The sequence below is a fragment of the Zootoca vivipara genome, chromosome 3, assembly GCF_965207765.1.
Source record: "Zootoca vivipara chromosome 3, rZooViv2.hap1.1, whole genome shotgun sequence".
Classification (NCBI taxonomy): Eukaryota; Metazoa; Chordata; class Lepidosauria; order Squamata; family Lacertidae; genus Zootoca; species Zootoca vivipara.
Window position 1 is genome coordinate 10811670 of NC_142586.1, and position 21667 is coordinate 10833336.

The 21667-nt window shown below is 44.8% G+C and overlaps 2 protein-coding genes across 4 annotated transcripts in view; both read right to left on the reverse strand.

Annotated features, from left to right (window-relative positions):
• Positions 1–39: 39 nt before the first annotated feature.
• Positions 40–9647, reverse strand: LRRN4 (leucine rich repeat neuronal 4). Of its 2 annotated transcripts, XM_035110123.3 has the most exons (6): positions 9450–9647; positions 9081–9226; positions 7367–8078; positions 6556–6760; positions 5143–5280; positions 40–3678 (listed from the first exon to the last, which is right to left on the reverse strand). In XM_035110123.3, the coding sequence occupies exons 3-6, from the start codon at positions 8046–8048 to the stop codon at positions 2433–2435; spliced, it is 2271 nt and encodes a 756-aa protein (XP_034966014.2). In that variant the 5' UTR covers positions 8049–8078; positions 9081–9226; positions 9450–9647; the 3' UTR covers positions 40–2432. The 2 variants fall into 2 exon arrangements, with proteins under 2 accessions (XP_034966014.2, XP_060128388.1); XM_060272405.2 differs by lacking the exon at positions 9081–9226 and having other exon boundaries at positions 9450–9593.
• Positions 9648–18109: 8462 nt separating this feature from the next.
• The window catches only part of FERMT1 (FERM domain containing kindlin 1), a 31983-nt gene continuing 28425 nt past the window's right edge, over positions 18110–21667 (reverse strand). For both annotated transcript variants that reach the window (XM_035110120.3, XM_060272406.2), the window contains 2 exons: positions 21416–21557; positions 18110–19863 (listed from right to left, as the gene is read on the reverse strand). In XM_035110120.3, the coding sequence (XP_034966011.3) occupies positions 19690–19863; positions 21416–21557 (316 nt within the window). In that variant the 3' untranslated portion in view covers positions 18110–19689. The remainder of the gene's footprint in view (positions 19864–21415; positions 21558–21667) is intronic.

The following is a 21667-nucleotide window of genomic DNA, read 5'->3' on the forward strand; positions in this document are numbered from 1 at the left end:
TGTTGATCATTGCTTTTCTGAAGTTTTCACTTATTGGGGGGGGGGGTTTAGCTATGCTACACTCCTTGATGCATCTGAATTCAACACATTACAGCTCATTTCATTGTTTTTAGGATGTGGGGCAATCTGTTGAGACAACATGTTAATGTAGCAAAGCAAACGGAAGCCTACATCTTTACTCTTTTGAAAGTCACAGTCCTTGGGTATAAGTCTTCCTGATTAGCTTCCCTACACTGTTGATAAAAATGTTTAAACTAAAACCATGAACTACCCTACTTAATAGTCTAATGTTTAGGAAAGAGCAGCCTTTGTTATTCAACCACATAGTAAATTATGATGTGCACTAACCTTGCAACTCTTGTATAAATGCTGCTGACTAAGCAGGGCAACCCTGAAACTTTGGGCAAGATATAAATGGTCTCTTACCAAATTAAACATCATGATTAAATGTGTTGAAAAAAGGTCGTGTAGCACAGTAGATAAGAAACTGGATTACTAAAATTGATGTATGAAGTAGTAGATGGAGCTGCTAATATTGCCAGAACAGATGCTCCTCTTGTTACCTGTATGGTACAAGAGTTTGGTTGCCCATATTCAACAAAACACAATAAAATAAAGGTAGTGAAGTTAAAACTAAGAAAGGACTTACAGTGTGGTTAGCTTATAGGATGTTGAAAAGTCCACTGATGGAAAAAACATGAAGGGATTAGGATACAAAGCTCAAGTTCAGGGTTTTGTTAAAAACCTAGGCTTTTAATGGGAGTTAATGTTAAAATTCTGGGCAATGTCACAGGTAATCTCTAGGACTTCTCTAGCACAAGCAATTCTGCATTAGTGGTCAGTATGAAATGAATATGCTAGTTTTTTAAAATAGAATAGTAGGAGGCAGTTCTTAAATTTCCTGTTTAAAACATCAGACATGGAAGATAAATGATGGCCTGTCAGAGCACAGTCCATCTATATAGGCATGTAGTCTTTTGCATATGGTGAGCAAGATGACCTGTAAAATGGTTTTATAAACTGAAAATGAACTTTTGCATGTTGGATTATGCTGCTATCTCACCAGAAGTGAATTTATTGTGGAATCAAAGGCTTGATGGACTATAAAAACAAAACATTTGATATATTTTAACTTGTATAAAGAAGGTATATTGAAAAGATACTTGATAGTTTATGTAACCTCAGAATGCTGCAGTCCAATTGTGTTGCAGTGTAAGAAGTTATCAAGACAAAATAGAGCATGATGTACTGTAGAAGCACTCAGGTACATGCTTTCAACTGGACAAGAATAGATATCACATGTCTCAATGTTTTAAAGAGAACTGAAAAATGATGTGAAGCCTTGTCCATAGTCAGTGCCTCTGCACTTTTAAAATAATTTTTTCTATGACTCTACTATTGGTGTCAAATTGTGCTGCTAATTGTTATCCAACTCCTTTGGTAGGAATAATGTGAAGATGGATTGGCTTTCTAATGTGGCTTCTACACAAGTATTCTAGTATTTTTATCTCACTGTTAGATTAATCTAGCTGCTGCTACCGGTAGTATTGGCTTAGCTTGATCTCTCTTCACTATTGTGTGCATCTGCTTCCAGCCTGACCACTTATTTGTTACTGCAGATCACAATATCATAAATACATAACAGGCTGTTCCAAATAAATAGAGGATGGTGCTAGGAACAACAACCTTGCAAAAAGGCTTTTAAACTCATGTAAAGCAGATACAGTCATACATCGGTTTAAGTACGCTTCGGTTTGAGTACTTTCAGTTTTAAGTACTCCGCGGACCTGTCTGGAACAGATTAATCCACTTTCCATTACTTTCAGTGGGAAAGTTCACTTCAGGTTAAGTACAGACTTAACCAATTGTGTACTTAAACTGAGGTACCACTGTATAGCGATGAAAAATTGCACGCACAATATTTTGTTATGAAACGATGTAGGATTGAAATTCATACATGGCATTGTGCAAGGGACACAATGGGCAGGATTCCACTAATGAGTCACGTTAAAGAAGGTGGCAGCAGCATCTGACAGAAGGCTCATGGCCAACAATGGAGGAAGTGGGAGGTACAGTACTTTGGCTGATTCTCTCACCTACTGCCCACAATCTTTTAGGGAGCTGCAGGGAGAAGGAATAATGGGGGTGGAATCCCTCCCTGCAAATTTAGATTCAACCCTTCATTTTTCCAAAACTAACAATGTTCAAAAAATCTTAATGAATACTTTAGTTTTTAAAAGACACTTTCAAAAGCAAAGAAATACTTTTCTGTTGCCTACTTCTCCTATTTATTTACTTATGCAAACAATTTAAATTGTGGAAAGAAGCTCACAGAGAAGGAAAGGTATTTTAAACTGTTTTCTTCCCTTTTGCTGTACAAAAAGGCAAATGCCATCAAATAGATTCATTTTTTTTGCCAATCCTGTCTACCTTTATTTTAAGGAGTAATCAAAAGCAGGGTTTTTATATGAGACAAGGTGTGTGTTATAATGCTCAATGTGGGGTCCTTTACACTTTTTGCAGAGACACACTGACAACAAGATGGTAGCAATAAGAAAAAATCCACTCGTTGCACACAAAGTGGCAAAGATAGATTTGTAGCTGGACTTTGTTTTAAAGGAACCGCATGGAGCACTGGGCTCATTCCAATCTGCAGTCTGGCTCAATCCTGCCTTGTTTGAAGCCATTATGCATACTTGGTAAGTTGAGCCAGGCAGGAGATTGTACAGTGTGTATCGCCTAGCTGTGGCATAAATTTCTCCAGATACAGTGAAATTCTTGCTGTCCTGAGGGCGGTAAGCAAGCTGGTAGAATCTTACTGCTGAATATGGGGCACACCAGCAGACCTCTGCTGAAGTGTCCCTAATTTCAGATATCTCGCGGAGCCTCGGAGGATCTGGGATGGTGAATTCATCAGAGATCCCCGGGCACAGGCAAAGAGACGACAACTGGAGATCAAAGCAAGGCTTTTGGAGGTGTCTGCATGGATCGTAATCACAAGGCCCAAGACCCTGCGTCACGAATTCCTCCTCCTGCTTATCATAGTCATAATAATCGCCGTAAGATTTTGGACTGTTACGAGTGGTTGCAAGATTCAGAAGAGGGACTGCCTTGGTGGGGCTTTGCAGCGGTGGCGTAGACTGAGCTGACCTTACCGTATTGTGTGGGATCAACACAGAAGAATCTGCCGGTGTTTCTTCAGCTGTAGGACTGAGCGGAGCGAAGTGGGACCATGTTTCGTCCATGTGGCCAATAGAATCATCCACTGCTGTGGTGTCCTGTTTCCTTTGATTCATTTCAGTCCTGCTCACTAGGGCTGGATCAGAAGAGAGTTCCCCCAGAGTTCTTGAGGAAGCTGCTGTGTGAAGAGCTGCTGTGGTGGGTGGGCTGTCTGTAGATCTGTCAAATGTTTTATCTTTGTAGGCAAGAATGTCTGCTTTGGTTGGAGCAGTCAAATGAGGGCACTGAGGAGAAGAAGGGCTGCTGGGCCATTCTTGCGGAAATGTACTGGAGTCTGGAAGGGTGTCTGTGGTGAAGCTGGGAGACGTACCATAAAGCTTGACTTGAGTGAAGTTGGAAATTCTTTGCCTTTGGCACTCAGCGTAGAACTTGGACAGCAGCATAGGTCCAGATGAAAATGCTTCTTTGGCCTCTGGGTAGCACATAGTTTCTGATGCCCTAATATATGGGAAACAAGTAAGAACAGTCGTCATTAGGAAGTGGAATGAAATCAGTATTGTCCTCAACGTAATATCACTCAGAGAGGCAGCGGCATTTAGGATTCCGGCAGAAGGGTTCAACTTGGTCACTGAAGTCAATGCTAAGGACCCCATTCTATAAAAGAGCCCACAGAGCAGTCGGGACCCCACTGCTCCACATTGTTCCTATGCTATTGCTACCGTACAATATCACAGTTAATGTCTGAAATACACGCCATAGTTCCTAGAAAAAGCATGTGGGATGGGGAAGTGGGAATGCTGACTTCTTCATTTTGATTTATTCAAATGCTAGTCCAAGACAGTTACTAAAACAAAACAAAAAATGGAAATAAATAAACCAATCCAAACTTAAGTTCAGATTCAGATTTTAAATTTTTCAGCGGTTGCCAAGTGTTTGTTTCTGACGATGACCATTAGCACTGACCCAATGGCTCTATATTACTGATATCTGTGTCTTGTTGTTGATGTTGCTTTAGTCTTCTTGTACTGAATTTGTTTTAGTGGAGTGGTAGTGGGTTGTTGTTTTTTTAAGTTTGACTCTTGTAATCTGCTTGGAGATTACTTGTTAATGGCAATGTGTGTGTGTGTGTGTGTGTTTGCATGCATGCATGAGTGTTTCAGTCCATTATCCCAGGTTGGCCAGCCACAGGCTGACAACTCAGTTTAGAACTGTAACAATTGTGATAATTCTAGAATCCTAGAACTGGTAATCCTCTCATCAACAAATATTCCAGTCACTGTGCATCTTTCTGGTGCATAAGCCTTAGCCTGCATGCCATTTTCTTGAAAGATATAGTGAAACTGATAAAGACATGTGAGCACGTATCCTCGAGCTGATGCTCTTAAATGTGTGTGAGGGGGAACTATGTGCGCTAGCCCCACAAAAACTGAAATGAGGCTATATTAGAGAGATTTTTTTTTAAAAAAAAAATTAAACCAGCATTTCCCCAACCTGCTAGCCTCCAGATGTTGTGGACTCCAGCATAGCCAATGTTGGTTAGGGATGATGATAAGTGTTTCCCAAAACATATGGAGGACAATAGATTTGGGAAGGCAATTTTCATTCATCTGTAGTACTTATTGCTATTATATGCTTGGTCTTATCTTTGCCGCCACTACAGTTAGACATTTCTTTTATATTAAGAGGAAAGATATGAGAGCAGGAGTTTACAAGCAGCATCCTGCTCTGAGCAGAGGAACTTCAGGCAATTCTGCACTGAATACAGCACCACAGACTGCTAACAAAGTACCTTGAACCAGCTTCTAAATCAGGCATCCCCAAACTGCGTCCCTCCAGATGTTTTGGCCTACAACTCCCATGATCCCTAGCTAACAGGACCAGTGGTCAGGGATGATGGAAATTGTAGTCCAAAACATCTGGAGGACCGAAGTTTGGGGATGCCTGTTCTAAATTGCTCCTTACCTCTGTAGAACTATTCTGTCTGGCTTGGAGAGCAGCCAGGAAACAGCACAACTACACACCAAAGGGTTGCCATAGAGGTTGATTATTAAGGTTTCTGGTGAGCTGAGATTCCATGGACTGAAAGAGCTCAAATTGCAGCTGGAATAAGAGAAAAAAGGTCAATCAACGTATGGACTATTGTTTTAACAGCTAATTCTCTCTATCAAATTGCATGCAGTTTCTGCCTTCTCCAGAGGAAAGTGTTTTTTTAAAAAATTTTAAAAATTTTTATAATCCATTTGTATTCCACCTTCCCTTCCAGAAACACCCAAGACAGCTAACAATGTATTAGATCAAACACACATCAGGCCTGGCCCACCCATGAGGCAAGGTGTTACCTCAGGTGCCAAAGTATTGGACCAGCACACGCACACTCACATGTATGCACACACAAACAGAGACAGATCAGTTCAAAGACCTGCGTAGGAATGCACGTTGAAATGGAGAAATAGAAAATCTAAAATGTCTGACAATGTATAAACCCTAAATCATTCTGACAGAAACATACCAACATTTGGTTTTCATTCAGGATGCAGAGTTCAGTCTTGCCCCTTACCCAGAAAATACAAACCAGCTTAAAACCAGATCAATAAATAACAGAACAAACAAGTTTTTACGGGTGGCTTTCCAATGTCCCCAAACAAAGTCATGTGCTAAGAGTCAGAAGAAAGGTGGTCATGCCTGCTTCCCTGCATCTGTGTTCGTTTTTGTAAGAGGCATTTTAAACACGTTAACATTAGCTAGGGGAGGGGGGAATGGGACCACAGTGGCCAAAAATCAATATTCTTATTTTTAGACCATTTTTGTCCTAAGGTCTTTTTGTTTTCAAATAGCAAACTGTGCCTGGGCCCTTAAATTTACATCACTGGATTACATTTTGCTTTTCATTTGACGGGACAAAAAAGATCCCCATAATTGGTTTTCTTTGAATACTTTTTGGCTCCAGAAACATTTTGCATACAGAAGGAAAACTGAATAGTAAATGACTACTTTATAGGTCTACATCAGTTTAAATTCTGTAATGAAAAGTGCTGTGTGTGTGTGTGTGTGTGTGTGTGTGTGTGTGTGTGTGTGAGAGAGAGAGAGAGAGAGAGAGAGAGAGAGAGAGAGAGAGAGAGAGAGAGAGAGAGAGAGAGAGAGAGATTTTACCCCCTAAAGTCTGGGTAATGGTTTAATTCTTGCATCCTAGCCAGCAATTTTGTCACCTTCAAGTGTCCTATGAAGCCTCCCACCATTACAGAATCAGTCCATTTGATGTCGTAATAATTTATCAGATTTATCAGACCACAGTCCTACAACTGAATCCAAGTCCTAACAATGGTCACCTGTGGGAGGCCTGGTGTCAGGGAAATCCTCAGAGATAGGAAAACTTACTTTTGGAATATGAGGAGAGCCATGTGAGGCATGTGGGTGAAAGACTCTGTTTCCACCACACTGAGGGCATGGGAATCTCGGCAGTCCAATAATCTCAGTTTAGGAAGATGCAGGAAGGTGTTGGCATCAAGCCTTCTCAGCCTGCTCATTTTGGTTAAATAAAGGAATGAGAGCCTGGGCAGATCTTTGATCCAGTCCTGATTCACTGAGGGTCAAGCAGAAGACAAACAAACATATTACAGAGGAAACTTGATTTGAGATGGGACTGACCCAGCCATCATACAAGCAACATTCATGACATCTTAAAGACAACTTGTTTTGCTCCTGACAAATATTGGTGAGTGTGCAACTATTCTCTAGTGGCTGAGTTGAAGAGAAGCAAGAATTACCGTATTATTCGCTCCATAAGACACACTTTTTCCCTCCTAAGGACTGAATTTGTATTTTAATTTTAAATACCGGTATGTGATTTATTCATAGATATACTTTGGGATGGCATTCAGGTTTTGCCTTAGAAATTTTGGTGAACGCACAAATACACACCTTCAATAAAATTTTATAAATGTTCTGAAGCGGAAAACAGTCGAGCTATTCCCTCATTCATTTTGCACTTTTATCGCCAGACTTTAAACGTGCATACAAATTATGTGTTTCCAGTTCAAATTTAGTTCTAGTGTTACACCCCTCTTCGGAATTATCCCCACCACCACATTGGCAAAACAATTGAAATCCTTACAGCCACTGTCTCCTCTTTCCCCCGCACCCTAAGTGTTTGGTGCTTGATGCTTTCCTTTTAAGTTTCGGTACTTACATCTCTCCAGATAGGTTGCGCTCAGGTCCAGCACATGGATATCACTTTCTGCCTTTTCGGTGGCGTCCCCAGGCAGGAAGATTGTCGCAAAGGCAGATTCCTTAATCCCCTCTTTCCCATCCTTCCCCAGCCAAGTAGAAGACAGGTTCAGGAAATGCAGCTGGGGATAGCAGGAGAAAGCCAATGGCTGGATTTCAACAATGGGGTTTCCAGCTAGAGAAAACCACGTGAGGTTTTGCAGAGCAGGTGCACTACATGCGGGCACGGCTGATAGCAAATTGAAGCTCAGGTCCAGGATCTGGAGGCGGCTGAAGTTCCTGGCATCCCATGTCACTTGCTGGATCTTATTCTGCTTTAGGATGAGGACTTGCAACATTGGCAAATCCTGGCTGTTGAATTCAGGCAAGAGGTTGGCACTCAGATCCAAATGCTCCAGAAGCTCAGGCAGGCAGGCAGGGAAAGAAGTCAGGCTCTGATTTCTGAGGCGCAAGGAGCTCCATGGCTTGACACGCAGATCCCCGCAGGACAGGCTACTGAGGTTGACATTTTCCTCCCAGATGTGCTGCTTCACCAACTGGAAAAGGGCTTTCGCATCTCCAGGAGCTGGAGATCCCGTTTCCTTCGTTGGCCTGGTTGGCACACCCTGTACAAGGACTAACAGGCAGGCAAGGAAGCAGAACATGGTATCCGCTCCCTCAAGAAGATGGGAAGCCTGTTTTCAGAAAGAGAAGGAAAGCCGTGATGTTGAGTGCTGCCAAATATTACCGGTAACTTCATGCAAGTCCACAAAAGCGTATGGCGTATTATATGCAGTGAACAAGACTACCATGGCTGCCCAGTTGGAAACTGCCAAATATCCATGTTCACAAAAGAATCTCTCCATTATCCTAATAATAATAATAATAATAATAATAATAATAATAATAATAATAATAATAATAATAATCCATATATCACAAGAAGCTGAACTGACAGGAGAACAGGCAAGTGTGTTGGGAACTCGCCTGGGTGCAGTTTTCAGGTTCACTGGGCTGGCTGCAGGCAACTCATTTGGTAATTCCAAATAATGAGTCCTACCTCAAAGGATTGATGTGAAGTTAAGGATTTGGTCAGGCATAGGCAAACTCGGCCCTCCAGATGTTTTGGCCTACAGTCCCCATCATCCCTGACCACTGGTCCTGTTAGCTAGGGATCATGGGAGTTGTAGTCCCAAAACATCTGGAGGGCCGAGTTTTCCTATGCTTGGATTTGGGTAAACACTGCTTTGGGGGACAGTGAGAGTAGTAGACTGCAAGGCCTAAGGCTGCAAACATTCATATTGGCCTCCTGAGCCCTGGCTGCTGGGCATAACCATGCAAGTGTTCTTTCGTGGCACTGCTGGGTGAGGGCCATAGACAACAGTGGCACGAAGGTAGGCCGTGTCCCCTGGCATCAGTTTGCATCGCAGACCACCGCAACCCTAAATATGGGTGTAGTCAGGGGGTGCAGGGAATGGCAACTCTCACCCCCCCCAATCAAATCAATAAATAGAAATACTTAACTGACCAACTGCGTGGCAGATAACTCAGTTCTGCCCCCCCATAAAGCCTGCCCCCGCCAAAAATAAATCCTGGCTACATCCATTGCCCTACAGGTCTGGTGTTTTTTCCTATCACATTGTAACCCTAAGAAAAACGCACACCTCTTTTACCTAGATGCATCATTTTTTACTTACTCTTTGCTTGGAAGGTATCCGGGAGCTCAGTTCTCACTTGTTTACTCAAAGAGGGGGTGCCTTCTGGTCTTTTAAAAGCTGAGGCGCAGAAGCCCCCCGTCGAAGCCTTGCAGTGGGAGAAGAAACGGCCCATGCAGAACTCCTCCCTTTAATGTGAACATAAAGAGGAGCTCATTTGTGTCGGAAGACGCTGGTATAGTGGCTAAGCCCAATTACCCCTGCTTGCCATCTTGCCCTCTATTGCAAAACACTTAACTTGGTTTCTCTGTGCTGAACTGGCTCCTGTTCATTTGGGGGGGGGGGCAACACCCAACCTCCCAAGAGCAAATCCATCTCCCTTTTGCCCTTTTAGGATCAGCAAGCACTTACCCGCCAAGGTGCTTCTCAGGCAGATTGCTCCGTGTCAAGGCTCCCCGAGTTTCCCAGCACTTGCTTTATACATTCCGATGATTCAGAGCTCAAGCATGAACCGCTGTCTGCTCCCTTGTTCCTGTCCTCTCTCACCAGATCCACTGATTCAAAGTCAGGCCTCTTAGGCCAGTTTGCCCCTTCTTAGGGAAGGGGCTGTTCCTTTTTTTTTTACTACACCACACCTATCCCCATCCCTTTATGGAAGGTGGGCAGGTTTATTTCCCAAGCTACACGAATGGACTGTCAGCTCCTCCCTGCATAGCTTTTGGGGGGGAGGGAGGCTGGGGTGATGCTGGTGGGCTGAAAAACATCTTTATTGCAAGAGGAGAGGAATTTTTTTTGTGCAAAGGTGAAAGGTCAATGGAGAGTGCCAGACTGCTGATAAGTAGGCCAATGTCTTCTCCCTCCCTCTCTAGAAATAGGCAATTTTGACTCCTCTGTAAGTATAAAGGGCAAACTACACCTTATATCTATTTAAGGAGCTCCACCATTTATTTATTTTTAAAAGAAGTGGACTTGGGAATATACGGTTTCTAATGGAGGAAGAGGAGAAGGAGGAGGGGTTGGGATAAAGGGCTGCTTGACCCTCAACCACTTCACTGCTCAGAATTGCTCACCACAAATTCTGGATTTTGAATGGGGCACATTTGGAATGGAAAAAACCAGCAAGTGGTACAGCCTCACCTGGGACTTTTCCACTTGGAATGGTCCCCTCCCCAAAGGAGCTTTTCATGTCATTTTACCTGCTCCCTTTCACCATGGTGTCCCAGATGTGCCTTTGGGAAGGGTAAATATTCTGGGGAGGGGTGGCAGCAGAGAGCAATTCTGAGAAGGGAAGTGGTTGAGCGTCAAGCACCCCTGTGAGCTCATTTACATGCCATTTGTAGGTTTATTAATTGTTCCCATATCCCACACTCCCTCCTGCTAGAGCCCGGGGCAGCTACCAACAATCTTAATATGCAAACAAATAATATACAACATTAATTAAAACAGACCAATGGCAACCTTTAAAACACAAGGCAGCAGATAATAAGCTCTTACCTGTTAAAATGTCTGCAGCTAATGACCAAAGGCATGGAGGGGGGGAACTCAATTTCGGTTCGGAGCGAATTCCATAGTCTGGGGGCAGCCACTGAGAAGGTCCTTCCTTGTGCCATTGTCCTACAGGATTCTCCACTGATGGTACCAAGAACAGGGCCTCTCTGGCCCATGCTTTAATGTCTTCAATAGTCCTTGAAAACTGCAGGTTATATATGACTTTGAATTGAGCCTAGGCAGCCAGTTCTCTGAGCTCTAAGAAACAGTGTAATGGGATCTCTATTTGCTATCAATAGAGACGTGGGTAGTGCTGTGGTCTGAACCACTGAGCCTCTTGGGCTTGCCGATCAGAAGGTCAGTGGTTTGAATCCACGCGACGGTGTCGAGCTCCCATTGTTCTGTCCCAGCTCCTGCCAATCTAGCAGTTCAAAAGCATGCCAGTGCAAGTAGATAAATGGGTACCGCTGCGGCGGGAAGGTAAATGGCGTTTCAGTGCGCTCTGGTTTCCACCACGGTGCTCTATTGCGCCAGAAGCTGTTTAGTCATGCTGGCCACATGACCCAGAAAGCTGTCTGTGGACAAACACTGGCTCCCTCGGCCTGAATGCAACCCCATAGTCACCTTTGACTGGACTTAACCGTCCAGGGGTCCTTTATCTTTTTACCTATTTGATATCCCACGTAGCAACCTGGCAGTGGCATTCTATGCTAGCTGCAGCCTCCGGACTATCTTGGAGGGCAGCCCCATGTGGCAGCCATTACAGTAGTCCAGCTGAGAGTGTAGATCACGGTTTCCAGGCTCTCCCAGTCCACAGATGGCTGTAGCTGGGGAACCAACCAGAGTTGGGGATAAACACTCCTCTTCACTGAAGCCACTTGGGTCGCCAGTCACCGCACAGAATCGGGGTACGTCCTGTTAGCTACGTATGTGCTCCTGCACGGGGAGTGCAATGCCTCCAGAACAGACTGTCTCCCTAATTCCCAGACCCTCCTATCAACAGCACCATGCTCTTATCAGGATTCAGCTTCATTTTTTAAAAACCTTATCCAGCTCATCAATGCCTCCAGACACTGGCCCAGTATTGGCACAGCCTCTATAGGCATAAGCAAAATCTCCCAGAGCATTCTGTAAACCCACTGGAATTTTTAATCTCCAAGTCTGGGCCACCCTTTGGCCTGTGCATCTCATCTCTCTTCTGCCTCCCACCAGAGACTATGTCATGAAAATGCACACCCTTTGTGAGGTCATGATCTGATCATAAGGGTGATCTGCATCCCCCATCCTCAGGCTGCTTGTTTCCATGACAGCGTAATACAACAAATCCAACATAGTACCTGTCACATGTGTCCTACATGTGTGGTAGCCCTACACACAGGCTTACCCTAGCTTAGCAACTGAGTAACTAACGCTACCGTAGTAGGGTCCTATGAGTGTCAGTCATCCCAAGGGCCCTGCTCTGGAGTGGTCTCCTAAACTACATCTTACTGTTAAGACGTGAAGTTGTGAAGAAATGTGGATCCAACATTGAAAGCTGTAACATTAAAAGCCCTGAGCAGATTGGGATACTTGTACTCATGCCAACCTGCCCATTTAGTGAAATCAGTGTTGGAAGACTTATTTAGGTGTCCACATGTGAAGATGATTAAGTTGGTGGGCACCCTTAACAGAGCCTTTTCATTGGCTCGGCAACAATGGAACTCCATCGCTTTGTAGGCTCTATTGTAGAGCGGATTGTTAGCAGCATAAATGCCCCCAAACCCAACCCTTTTGGACGTCTGTTCTACAAGAAACCTGCCAAATAATGAAACGGGTACAAGAAGCAGCTCCAGAACTAGCCCTAGTAAACATCTGCCAAGACAACAACGCACACTCGCCTTACAAAGAACTCATAAGACACCTACTCTCAGCAGTGAGGAGCACCATAATTAAACACCGGAGGGACCTGCCACTGCTACCAAACTGTATGGGAAACGGCCCTACTAGAAAAGTTAAGCAACAAATTGAAACTAGTACAGGGACAAACAAAAGAAGGTGCCTTAACACTGGTATGGCTCCCCCCCTTTTTTTACATATATAGCCCAGCAAGGCAGCAACATAAACCCCCCAACAGCATACCAATTGATGCGGCAAACTTGACCCAACCACCCTCCACCCTCTCTCGCATACAAACAAAACTCATTGCAACCAACCATGCTTGGTCCGCCAAAACAGACAGACAGACAAATAAAGAACCTATGCCTACACTAAGCAAAATAATGGAAAACCATTACCCCCTTTCTTCCCCACCTCTCTCCCCAGTTCAATGCCCCCCAACCTCACAATGTCTATAGCAGCCTATAGAAAGGACTCTATGAACTGAGAACAAAGATGTTGTATGTACCCTTGCTGTTCTAGGAAAATCCAACAACAACAACAACAACAACAACAACAACAATAATAATAATAAACAATGGCATCACACTCCAAATCCCTGGGAGGCAGCTCCCAGCGGTTTCATATAGCTATTAAATAGGTTAGTTTTGACAGAGTGAAACATAGACTACAAAATCACAATTAGCCACCCTCCCCGAGTCACTTTTCTTTAAATGAAGAAAGAACAAGCCAGTGTCAATGCTTAATTATTGTTGTGCAAATTAGCAGTTTGCTGCTCAGTTTAAGGTGAGTGAGTGAAAAACAGCAGGCATCATTGTCCAAGGAAAACCATGCACACCATACAACTACCATACCATAGCAATTAAAGGGATGCTTTTCAAAGGGCCTCGAGAATGCATGCTGGGCTTATCTTAGCACTTGTCACTTAGCATCAAGGGAGGCTTGAGATCTACCAGGCTTCACAGAAACGTAAGACAGATTTCTTAATGGGACTGTCTGGAGCCCTTTTGGGTTCTGCCTCCTTTGTTACAAACAGATCAGCGTGTACTTTTAGAAAACCCCTTTCAAGCGAAGGAGCATCATCGGGTATTGCCCAATGCTGTTCAACTCTGGTGAATACTGAAAGGTAATTTCTCCCGCAGCAACAATTCTGGAAAAACAAAGCCCAGGCAGAAGTAGGGCAAAAAGAGGCATACCTCAGATTACGGACACATTTGGTCAACCTGTCAGACACGACAGAAGACATTAGGTCAATACAGTTAGATGCTTCAGAATGCCCAACTGTCTGATTTAATATATATTTATTTATACAGTGGTACCTCAGGTTATAAAAGGGACCCAGGTGGTGCTGTGGGCTAAACCACTGAGCCTAGGGCTTGCTGATCAGAAGGTCGGCGGTTCGAATCCCTGTGACGGGGTGAGCTCCCGTTGCTTGGTCCCGGCTCCTGCCAACCTAGCAGTTCGAAAGCACATCAAAATGCAAGTAGATAAATAGGAACCGCTATAGCGGGAAGGTAAACGGTGTTTCTGTGTGCTGCTCTGGTTTGCCAGAAGTGGCTTTGTCATGCTGGCCACATGACCTGGAAGCTATATGCCGGCTCCCTTGGCCAATAATGCGAGATGAGCGCGCAACCCCAGAGTCGGTCACGACTGGACCTAATGGTCAGGGGTCCCTTTACTTTACCTTTACCTCAGGTTACAGACTCTGTTAACCCAGAAATAGTACCTAGGGTTAAGAACTTTGCTTCAGGATGAGAACAGAAATTGCGCAGCGGCGGCAGCGAGAGGCCCCATTAGCTAAAGTGGCATTTCAGGTTAAGAACAATTTCAGGTTAAGAACGAACCTCCAGAACAAATTAAGTTCTTAACCCGAGGTACCACTGTATTTATAAAACACATATCCTAAGCGCTCAAGTTTCAGCACTACTCAGAGGTCCTTATGACAATCCAGTCATCTTAAAATAAACAAGTATTATTTCATTTCCAAAATAAAACAAACAAACAACAAAAATCAAAAAGTTACACCATATAAATACTAACAGAAGGTGAAGATGCATTTAACATATTTCTCCTCTGTAGGTATCTAGGTATCCAATATGTACTGGCAACTTGGAGATTTTGTTCTACTTCTTCGTAATATTACAATTTCTACTTTAGGCTCTTTCCCACAATCTGTGGAAAGCCTTTTATACGTGTCCCTGATTTGTATACGAGATAAAACCACACCACACGCTATAAAAATTAGTTCTTTTAGTTTTGCCTTTAGCTAATTTACATTGGTACGTCATTTTTTTTCCTGCCATGGCTATTTGCCAGCAGTTTGTGGTATTAGGAAGTCAATACAGAAAGCTCTTGCCGTTTTCCAGTGTCTGCGAGCACAAATACTGTTAGTTCCTTAGATGTCGCTTTGACGAGGTTGACTGGTTTTATTATCCCGCTAATGCATACGGAGAGCGGAAGCTGAGAGCTCAGAGTTTACCTAGGGCTATCTAAAGCGTTAATGGCTAAACTGGGATTTGAACTAGGGACATCTGCCTCATATCTCATGATCTTAACAGCACCACTTCTGTAAGTGAAACACATTCCTGATTTCACAGGTTAAAAGCAGGAAAAACAACCTGAAAGAAAAAGCAAGCGAGAGTGTGCATGCCCATCTCAAGCTTATCGTTTCATTCCTCAGGAAATAACATAAACTGCCAAGATATTAAAGAAGAAAAATGGAAGGCGGAAGTCAGCAATAAATCACCTGTGTTTGGGGTGACCCTGATACCTGTGACATTTCAAATTTTGATCCAGAATTTAGAGAACAAATCTTATAACAAAGTTAGATTGAAAGTTACATAAAGTGATCTCTTGATTTCTGGAGAAGGTTCAATAGGTACAATAGATAATTCACTTGTTGTTGTTGTTTAGTCGTTTAGTCGTGTCCGACTCTTCGTGACCCCATGGATCATAGCACGCCAGGCACTCCTGTCTTCCACTGCCTCCCGCAGTTTGGTCAAACTCATGTTCGTAGCTTCAAGAACACTGTCCAACCATCTCGTCCTCTGTCGCCCCCTTCTCCTAGTGCCCTCAATCTTTCCCAACATCAGGGTCTTTTCTCTTCTCATGAGGTGGCCAAAGTATTGGAGCCTCAGCTTCATGATCTGTCCTTCCAGTGAGCACTCAGGGCTGATTTCCTTAAGAATGGATAGGTTTGATCTTCTTGCAGTCCATGGGACTCTCAAGAGTCTCCTCCAGCACCATAATTCAAAAGCATCAATTCTTTGGCGATCAGCCTTCTTTATGGTCCATATTAATTCACTTAATATGTCCCAATTTGCGCAAGCATTTCTGCTTAGGCAATGGGATTTTGCTCCCTCCTGCCTGTGTCCTGGTCCCGTCCCACATCTGCTCCTGAGAAAGGTTAGGGGAACAGATTTAGGGGGCACAGAGTGGGAGAACATTTCACTGCATAAGCGCAGAAATCTTCACACTAACCAAACATTCACAAAGCGCTACATTAGATACAACCCATTATCATTTATTTTTTAAAAGTCATTGTAAAACATCTGCTGCACTATAAGCTAGTGGTTTCATCATCTAAAGTGCCTTTAAGAAGTGCTCTCATTCTTTGATCCCACCACACAGCTACTCTTGAAACCCCTTAACAAGTTGCTGAAGTCATATTGGCCACTTGGTGCCCTAGTTACCACTGCTGGGAAGTGCAAAACAGGTCCAGGTTCTCAGGCTGTGAAGCACTGAGCATATGATGAGCATTCTCTCATCCATTTTAGCATGCAAGCTACCTCACTGAATGAGAGCGATTATTCCCTAAATGTACACAGGATCACTTTCTTGGAATCATTCTCCCATTAACTACTGGATAAAAATGGGCGAAATTGATTCGCTCAAAGAGATTTAAAAACCCAGATCTCCTAACACACAGCCAGTAGACTACACAGATGTGTGTTTGCTTCAGAAGCAGGATAGAATCATGTTGCACTGTGTATATTATAACAGCACCTTGAAAGCTACAACCAGCGCAAGTCCTCCTCCTTCTCCTCTCCACCTCTAAAAGGATGAATCAACGCTGGCTCCAAATCATCCAGGCTGGAATGTGAAGACTGAAAGCTGAATTCCTTATTGACACTGGAAGATAAACAGACCAGAGCAGTCCCAAGAGGAGATGGTACCAGGCTCCAGAGATGAGCTCCTCCTCTAGCAAATAGAGAATGATAAGAACTGAAATATTCAGCGAAGGCTGAGGATTATTATTATTATTATTTTTTGCACTCCATAAAAATAGCATGACATATTCAATTCAGGCTGAATCAGACCCCTGCATACAACTGATTGTAACGAAGGAAAATAAAATATACCTCAAAGAGAAAGAACATACTGTTTTCTTCTCTGCCCCACATTCTGACACCAAAAATCAAGGCGATTTCTACAGAGGACCAAAAGATCTGTTATGCTTTCATTAGTCTGGCATTAACTCCATAGAATATAGTTAATGTAGCAGGAAACGTTACATGAGATGGTGCTTCAATCCGCCCCCCACCCCCCAAATTTGAACTGAAGGAAACCACCGCCATGAAAAGCACACTAGAATGTGCCCTCTGGAAAGCAGACGGTATGTTAAAGCGTGCAGTGTAGCACCCTTGGCAGGACGCGGGTGATGCTGTGGTCTAAACCACTGAGCCTCTTGGGCTTGCCGATCAGAAGGTCGGCGGTTTGAATCCCCGCGACGGGGTGAGCTCCCATTGCCAGCAGCGTAGCTAGCTGCCTGGCCGCCCAGGGTGGCAAACCTGAAGGCACCCCGCCGGGGGGTGGGGTGTCCGTTGCACGCATGCATCATGACACACGATGCATGCATGCACAGGAGGGATACGTCACGGCACCACAGCAGGCACAGCGGGCGGTGTCCGACAGGCCTCTCCCTCTGGCCTCCCTCCGCCTGTCCTTACCACGCTCGAGGCGGTTCTCCTCACAGTCAGTTTGCGCTGGCTCCACTGGGGCTGGTCCTGCTCGCTCGCCGACTGGCTTTCTTCAGGGCCATCGTGGAGGCGGGCAAGGGCTGTGCTGCCAGCGGAGGGGCAGGGAGGAGGCACCATGGAGGAGCCGGGCTCAGAAGCCACCGGAGCTCTTTCCGCAGCGCACCCCGGCCTCGCCTCCATGTGGGCGGCGAGGGGCGCTCGCAGTGGCGGCTGTCGGAGGTGGTCACCCCCATCCAGCCTGCTGCCCCCCGCCCAGCCTGCCACCCAGGGCGGCACGCCCATTACTACGCTATCCCAGCTCCTGCTAATCTAGCAGTTCGAAAGCACGCCAGTGCAAGTAGATAAATAGGTACCACTGTGGCGGGAAGGTAAACAGCATTTCTGTGCTCTCTGGTTTCCGTCACTGTGTTCTGTTGCACCAGAAGCGGTTTAGAAGTGCTGGCCACATGACCCAGAAAGCTGTCTGTGGGCAAACGCCGGCTCCCTCGGCCTGCAAGCAAGATGACCCCATAGTCGCCTTTGACTGGACTTAACCGTCCAGGTGTCCTTTACCTTTTACCTAGCACTCTTGGCACTGGATTGGATCCAAAGAATTATGAACAGAAGAAAGCACCAGGACAAGAATCCATCTCAAAGTATTGTTTTTTTTTAAAAAAGAAGAAGGCAGAATAGAATAAGTACAGAAGAAGATGCTTTCATGGAAGTCCTGGAAGTATCACTGGGATACTATTGTTTTGCAAGAATGTATGTATTTATTTTAAAAACTATTACACAGCTTAAAAAATTATGGTTTCAGTAGGTTCATTACTACATGCCAACAGTTTTTATATAAAATATGAAAATGACTAAACGTTAAAAGCAAGCTGGAAGTTAAATTACTTCAGAAGATGGCGCGAAATTAAAACTGTAGTTTCCCTACAGCAGGGCGCTAGTTGCAAAGCTTTACAAAATGCAAAAAGCACTGTACAAAAAGCAGGTACTAATGGCTTATGAAAATATGAGCAATTGCAACAAAAACTGGGAGGACGTTGATAAAATCCTTTCCATGAGAACAACAACAACAAAAATGTCCAGGTGCAACAACACCCTAAAAACAACATTAAATCTTTTGGTGGCACTTCGTTTTCTTGACTTATTTAAGAAGTAAGGAAAAGTCATCAGAATTAATCAATTCAAATAAATGCTTTTCACAGTATGCCAGGCTTGTGTGTGTCTGACAGTTTGTAGTCTTCGGGAGTAAACCCCGAGGAAAAATCCATACCTGATGCATTGTGGGACAACTTTAGGAAAAGATCAGGCTAAGCACAAATCTGGAGCGGAGTCCCTAAGACAGTTGAATGCCGTCTTGTATGCCTCCTTCTGGCAACTCCTGCAGCCAAACTGGTGCCAAACGTATCGCTCTGCTTTCCTTTGGACCACATCAGCGAGGCCATTGGGCCGAGTCTTGTTATCTGGGCAGCCCACAGCCCAGGTCCTCCATACCCACTGCCCAGGCTTGCGCCCCAGAGAAGTCAATTTCGTGCTGCTGATACAGCAAAAACAACACAGGAGGCAGCCGTTACAAGTTACCGGTCTCTGCAGCCACAGCAGGTGCTGTGATTCTCCAGCGGATTGACTTCTCCCCCAGAGGAGCACTCCATTGTGTCTTGAGATGGATGGATGCCAACAACCATGCCTAAGGGGTTCAGGAGTGGGCGGAGGTGAGGAATGGGAGGCACAGAAGGAAACTGGATTGGTCCTCTAAAGTATTTGCCGCATCGGAGCCTTGACTGGATTTCACAGGCTCCCCTGCGTCACACGCCAATGAAGATTACGGATGAGCCAAAACCGTGTGCTCTACACACACTGTAGATGAGGGATAGATAACTCTTGGACTACAACTCCCATCATCCCGGTCCATGCTGGCTGGGGCTGATGCGGCTTGGATTGCAGTATCACCTGGAAGATTGCAGGCTCCGCATCTCTGCCGCAGGTACTTGGTTGCAATACAGTGGACTCTGGGTTTGTTGTTGCACAGTAGGCTCCAAAGCAAGGATGGGGAGCGTGAGGGTCTCCTGATTATATGGACTACAACTCCCATTGGCCCTGCCAGCACATCCAGTGGTCAGAAATAATGGGAGTCGAATAGGGTTAGCCACCCCTGCGCCAAGTAATTACATCCAACTTAGATAAACCCTTGAGGTAAGCTTATGTTTCTTTTCCAAAAGGTGACTGAGCTGCACCCGTTTAAACTTTTCATGTTCAAAACCAAGGCGAATCTAGCGGAGGCACTCGCATTTTGGAGTTGTCGATAGGCTTCTTGCTTCTCCTCATTCCCACCCTCCAGTTAACTTGTGGAACAAGTCCTCGTCCAGTGTTTCGTTCTGGTCTTTGGAACGGGTGGACAGGAAGATGTAACCTCCAATGTATTCGTGCACCACCTTGCAGTCTGCGCTCAGGCAAGCGAAAGCAATAGACACGTTCTGGTCCAACTCAATTGCAACCTGAAGGGGAAATGCAAAGATATATATATATATATATATATATAAAGCACAATTAAACTGCCAAGAATAGAGGGAGGAGGGAGACAGCCAGAGAGGAAGGTAAGGTGCACACAAGCCCTGCCTGCGATATACCGCCCTCAACCCGCTCCTGGATGGTGTATTGATATATCACCCAGGCCTAGTTCCAGCACACCCAAACTTCGGCCCTCCAGATGTTTTGGACTACAATTCCCATCATCCCTGACCACTGGTCCTGTTAGCTAAGGATCATGGGAGTTGTAGGCCAAAACATCTGGAGGGCCGCAGTTTGGGGATGCCTGCATTAGAGCATCAGAAGAGCTTGTTTGGATCAGACCAATGGCCCATTTAACCATGCACCTTTTATCCAATGCCTCCACACAGCCTGTAGGCAGGGCCCAAAGGCCCAACCTTTCCCAGAAGTCACTGGTATTAGGAGGCTAGACTGCCCCTGCACTTGGAGGTTCTGTTTAACTGCTAAAAGACTGGGATAAGACTTTTTCCTTGTGAATTTGCCTCAGTCCCCTTGACAGCTCGTGTCTATCAATGCTTCTCGCAGCAGCAAATTCGGTAAGGGAATTGTGCATTCTGCGAAGCATTTTTGCTTCTTTGCCCTGAAACTATGAACATATTTCAGAGATTATCTTTTGTGACTCCCAGCTGAGTTTACGCCATGCTCTATCCCCTCGCATTCATCGCATTTATGTCTCCCACACTCCCAGTTTTCCTTCAAATGACAGTTAAAGAAACTCCACAGCGATATTTTATATCATGGTGGAGATTGTGAAGTCCAAGCCCTAAATAAAAATCATAGTGAATAAAACAGCCCAATGTGATGAAAAGCCACCCAATATAATAAAGTACAATACTGTGAATGGGGATGTGATGCATATTAGGAAACACAATAATGCAGAGATAGGGAACCTGCCCCCCCGATGCTATTGGACTACAATACCCATCAGCCCCCGCTGACATGGTCAACAATAAGGGATTATAGGAGTTGTAGTCCAATACAGGTCCTCCTCCCTGCATTCATATAAGGGTTTCTATGTAAGGGACGTGGGTGGCACTGTGGGTTAAACCACAGAGCCTAGGGCTTGCCGATCAGAAAGTCAGCGGTTCGAATCCCTGCGACGGGGTGAGCTCCCGTTGCTCAGTCCCAGCTCCTGCCAACCTAGCAGTTCGAAAGCACACCAAAGTGCAAGTAGATAAATAGGGACCGCCACAGCGGGAAGGTAAATGGCGTTTCCGTGTGCTGCTCTGGTTCGCCAGAAGTGGCTTTGTCATGCTGGCCACATGACCCGGAAGTTGTACGCTGACTCCCTTGGCCAATAACATGAGATGAGTGCCGCAACCCCAGAGTTGGTCACGACTGGACCTAATGGTCAGGGGTCCCTTTACCTTTACATACAGCAGGTATATTATTCTGCAATTTCAAGTACATCACAAAAGGGCTGTTTGCCAGCTTTATTTGTGTAAAAGGTTAAATCGCAGTGTGAGAGGCAAGTTTGCTCCAGGAAACCTTTGTCTTTACCTGCCGTATCTCCCAGTTCACCTTCCACTGTTTCATATTTGAGAATCTCCATGTCATAATTGGGTCCCCGGTGGCTGTATCTATCCTTATCAGCCTGTTGTAAGAAACGCCCAAGAGGTCATCCTTCTTGCTTCCTTTAAATCTAAGGAGGGGGAAAACCCAGTCAATTAATTCGGCAAGTCTCTTGAAAAGCAGTTTGCAATAGAGGGAGAAAAATCACAGTCCCTTTTGGAGTTTCTGTGAAGACTGTGG

Excerpts from the sequence above, each read along its gene's own strand:
- LRRN4 (XM_035110123.3), bottom strand. The coding sequence starts at position 8,048 with ATGTTCTGCTTCCTTGCCTGCCTGTTAGTCCTTGTACAGGGTGTGCCA. Across the intron at positions 6,761-7,366 it reads CGCAACCTATCTGGAGAGAT|TGAATCAGGACTGGATCAAA; the intron begins GTAAGTACCGAA and ends CTTGACCCTCAG. Across the intron at positions 5,281-6,555 it reads GCTCTCCTCATATTCCAAAA|CTGCAATTTGAGCTCTTTCA; the intron begins GTAAGTTTTCCT and ends CTCTTATTCCAG.